At 41.4% G+C, this 4678-nt stretch overlaps 1 protein-coding gene across 1 annotated transcript; it reads left to right on the top strand.

Moving 5' to 3' along the window:
* Nucleotides 1-3387: 3387 nt before the first annotated feature.
* Nucleotides 3388-4395, top strand: LOC147452749 (pterocarpan synthase 1-like). Its single transcript, XM_086519010.1, has one exon. It carries the CDS (start codon nt 3491-3493, stop codon nt 4082-4084), a length of 594 nt encoding a protein of 197 aa, XP_086375136.1. The 5' UTR covers nt 3388-3490; the 3' UTR covers nt 4085-4395.
* Nucleotides 4396-4678: the final 283 nt, after the last annotated feature.

Raw genomic sequence — 4678 nt, 5'->3', positions numbered from 1 at the left:
AAAGTTTCAGCCATGAAACCTCACCGCTCATACAAGCACAATTATCAATCAAAACCCAAACCTGTTTCATGGTATCATGTAGCCTCACCCCCAATTACATAGTCATAACATCAAACAGTTGAAAGGAATGCTCGCGCTTCCACCTTCAAGACGACAATTTTTGGATTTTGCAGAGATTTAAGAGCTTCTAAAGTGAAGACCACACACCATTTTGATAAGGGGAAACCCTAATTCACTCCCTCACTAGCTCAGATACAAGATTTTGAAGAGGCGGGACTGCACTACACATAGATTAAGCAACCATGGAAACCATTACACAGTAATGCAAAATTGAAAGTTTTTTCGGTAAAAAGAAGCCCTCTCTCTTTTACCCACAGAAATATGAGATGATGTATCAATTCTTAGGCCATTTTGCCACTTTGGACCAAAACTAGGTCATTTTCAGCTCCTTTTTTACCCAAAGAATGCCATTTTTGATGCGAAAAATCCCAAACGGAGTCAGTAAAATCCCTAAATTTGTGGGATCACTCGCATAAGCATAAAAAGCATAGATAAGCATCATTTTTCATCAATATACCATTTTGGATCACTTTCCATGCAATTTTGCAACATCGCTTGTTAGCTGCTATTTTTGGCAGTTTTTGCTCGCATCAATCTTTATAGGCGAGATGGGTGTGCCACCATGAAACACTTGGACTATGTACATTCTCAAAATAAATTAAGCATCTTATCAAGTGGAAAAGCATGCAAATGCGTCACATCTAGCGCCACGACTCCCCGGATAGGTATGTACATGATAATGACCGCAGTAGTCGCTTCAACATATATCACAATATGTACATGATTGATTTTATTTGCATACATCGAGAAGTGTACGTGCCACGACACGACATCGTTTTCAGAACTATACACTCAATGCCGATCAACATTTGCACGTGAGTTACACATGCAACTTTTTGCATATTGTTGCTTGCCAAATGTATGTGATGTATTACAATAGTGAATACACAAGTAGTGAATGGATGTGGTGTATCACACAGTAGTGAATTCACCTTGTGCATCTTTACTTTAGCTCTAAATATATAACTGATACATACTAGGTGTCTAAATAATTGATGCCATACTATATATGTCCTATTTTCCGCATGGAGTTCTCAAGACCTAGAAGATTACACAGTCCAAGCGTCAATAAGCTAAAGAGAAAATTGCAGCCAACTTGAAACTAGCTTACTGTCCATATGCTAGGTCATGGTTTGAATCATTGCATTGTATAAAGATTGGAGCATGCAATGCGACATCTTCTCTTACAATCTAGAAGTATGTCTCTATTGCGTGGCGGCATACCTCACATATATAGTGATAAAGGAGGTCGACAGATAATTAAGTGAAATAGACACTCATGTTGCCCTCACTTCTGTATTATTGTTGGGCACTTTGTCATCGGAGCGGCAACAACAAGGCTTAGCAGCATTGTATCTATAGTCCATAACCAGTTCAAGATACTAACCACGAATCAACAGTATCCTCTCTCTATTCATGAGACCGATGAATGATATTTGGACATAAAAGAGGCAGATATTATAATTATAGACGAGCTCTCCATGAACTTAAACGACTTTTTGACCTTATCATAAGACAAAATGCCAATGTAACAAGCAGTAAATTGGTAGATCCCTTCAACAACAAATGTGTTCACTTGCTCGGTAATATTGTCCAACTACCCCCAGTTTGTAGTCACGCATGGGAGCTTTGTAACAGATGCCATATCACAAGCTCGGTCCACTGGCTACATGCAACTTTGTACAAGATATCATGCTCTATAAGACATGCAACGGACCCTGAATTGCTTCAGTTCTTCACCATTTTTTGTGAAAGAAAACCAGTCGTAGATGAGATCAATTGTACCTTGGGTGCATGTATTTTAGATGAAGCACATGTGCATGACTACATCAACAACTCTACTGCAATAATCTGTACTCACATGTTGGATGTCCAACACGATAACAACCTTGCCTTGAATAAATTGTACAATCAAACTGACATTACAAAATTTGAAATGAAGATGAACGTGGATAACATAAATGTCCTACAGTAGTGGCTCCTAGACCCTAAGTTCAATGAGATGGATTCGATCGCAATTTGCGTGCACTGCATGATCACTAAAAATATCGACTTGACAATCAGTACGGCAAACAGTGCAACATCCATTGTCGGTGCCATAACACAGAAGACAGGAAGTGAAGTTACAATTATTGTCCTCATTCATTGTCATGGGAATAACTACAAAAGAAGAAAGGTAAAACACAAACAACTATAAAAGAAGAAAGGCAAAACACACCAACATTAATCTATAGACATAGTAGTACAACCTCGCTTGGATATAATCTCAACTGTATCCACCCCTATAATATCTAATAATTGATTCACTTAACTTTGTCTCGACATTTTTCAACTGTAGATCCCTTTCACGCAATGCCGTCCTTCCCAAATTAGTCTTGCTCTTGTTTCCTTCAGAGCTAGCTGCTAAAAGTCAATTTGTCTATGTCCTGTTACATTCTATAGATGTTATATGGCAAGGCCCACCAAGCAAGACTAGTTATGTATATGTTTGCCTTTTTCAAAGGTAAAACCAAGGAAAACTCCAAAAAAAAAATGGAGCCTTGATAGATATAGCTCTTAAAGTCAAGACTAGATTTTAAAAAAATGAAACCAACTCTTTAAGTTTTCAATTCTTGTAAGCCCCACTTGAACGACCTCTCATGATGCATGGCTTGTTTTAAGAAGCCAAAAATATGCTTTTCTCTTGCAACTTGGAAGTGACCCAGTGTTCGGGAAAAGTGTGCCTCAGCTTAGCCTTGAGCCGTTTGAGAAATTAAAACAACCGGATGAAGGCACGGGGAGAAGGAAAAATTCCGTTTGAAAAATTTGAAGAAAGTAGAGTTAAATTACAAAAAATTCTGGGCATTTTGAAAATTTCCTCTTTGAATCATTCGTGAAGGGAATTTCGTATGTTTGCAAAATTGATTTTTCTCCAACTCGCAATTTCTGATGGAACTTAATCAGCGTGTTGAATTTTAGGCTTTACAACAGAGGTCCATATCACATGGAATCAGCGCGTACTTTTTCTTTCTGCCTTTCCATTGTCCATGTGCAACGTCGTTTTCTCATTGGTCAACAACGACGAGTGTCCACCCTTGTATCCGGTTCTTAAAAAAACAGTTAAATTTTGTTTACCAAACTGCCACGGCGAAGAGGGACACTGCAGCGCCGGCAGCGATAAAAGTCAGTCTACTGGACCCGACTTGCGCAGACTGGATCAACGTCACTCCACGCTTATATAAAGACATGCAAGAGCAGGCTCATACATAATTCATCCTCCGAAACCTACCTTAGCTATAGCTCGTGCAGCAAATTAATATCCAATTGCCTGCTTTACTGCGGCACGTTGCTGTCAACAAACTTGTACGAGCCCGTAGTTATAGTACAAATAATGACCACCTCTGCGCTAGCTTCTGTCATTTGCATCATGGTGATGCTATTGCCAGCTTATTACGCAGCTGCAGCTCCCGCTCCTGCAGCTTATCGTGCCTGCAAGCAGAAGGCCGCCGATCGCACTTTGTGCGGTCCTAGCGCCTTCACCTTCTACCTGCACAACACCGTCTACAACCCCGTTGTGGACAACAAGGACTACTTTAACTCTGTGTACGGGCTGTCACCCAACGTGACGTGGCCCAATCCGTACTCCTTCGGCACCACCTCCACCTTCGAGGACCCCTTGACAGAGGGCCCCGCCAACACCTCGCAGCAGATCGGCGTGGCTCAGGGCCTGTGGCAGCTGAACAACAAAGTGGGCTACACGCTCTTCCACATCTTCACGGCCAACATCACCGAGGGTGACTACAAGGGCACCATCTCCATCTTGGGCCAAATTCGCGAGGTCGACCCCGTGCGCTACCTCACGGTGGTGGGTGGAACAGGTGATTTCTTGGGCGCCCGAGGTTTGGCCACTAACCGCCTCGTCACCATCGACCATACGGCCCCCGCCACATGGACCCTTTCCTTCGACCTCGACCTCTACTATTGATTCTCCATCAGATCACAAGTTTTCAATTGCGCCAAATTTTGATCAGTCAATCAACCATCCTTTCCCGATTTCCTTGCCCAGTAGCTGATAAATATCATAGTGCCGTTCTTTCACAATGAATAATACAACTCATGGACTCTCCTTACTAAGGAGGTATGAGTGATTATAGCTATGAGTAATTTGTGATTATGTTTGAGTTTATTATTCTACAACAAATAACCTTGAGGGCTGTTAATTACTTTGAAACCTCAAAGAAGATGCCCACCAACATCTATAGAAAGAAATTTGAGTGCAAATATTGTTCATGGTGGGAGCTTTTTTGCATGTGAATGTCTGCTAGTTATCTTTCTTAGAGTTAGTCATTAAAAATCCCTCTGTGTGTGTGTGGGGGGAGGGATAACTTCTTCTTTTATATTACAAATTTATCTATCTTATAGCTTGATTCAGGCTTCCTTGGGTGCTATGATGAAACAAATGCCTCTCTCTCTCTCTCTCTAGTCTCTCTCTCTCTCTCTCTCTCTCCCTCTACCTACCTACCTACACACACACACAGAGGCTATGGGCGAACATGAAAGAGGGGAGGTAGTTATGCCA

The sequence above is a fragment of the Adiantum capillus-veneris genome, chromosome 8, assembly GCF_014529385.1.
Source record: "Adiantum capillus-veneris isolate H3 chromosome 8, ASM1452938v2, whole genome shotgun sequence".
NCBI lineage: Eukaryota > Viridiplantae > Streptophyta > Polypodiopsida > Polypodiales > Pteridaceae > Adiantum > Adiantum capillus-veneris.
The sequence above is the reverse complement of the archived record's forward strand: the minus strand, read 5'-3'. Positions and strand labels throughout refer to the sequence as shown.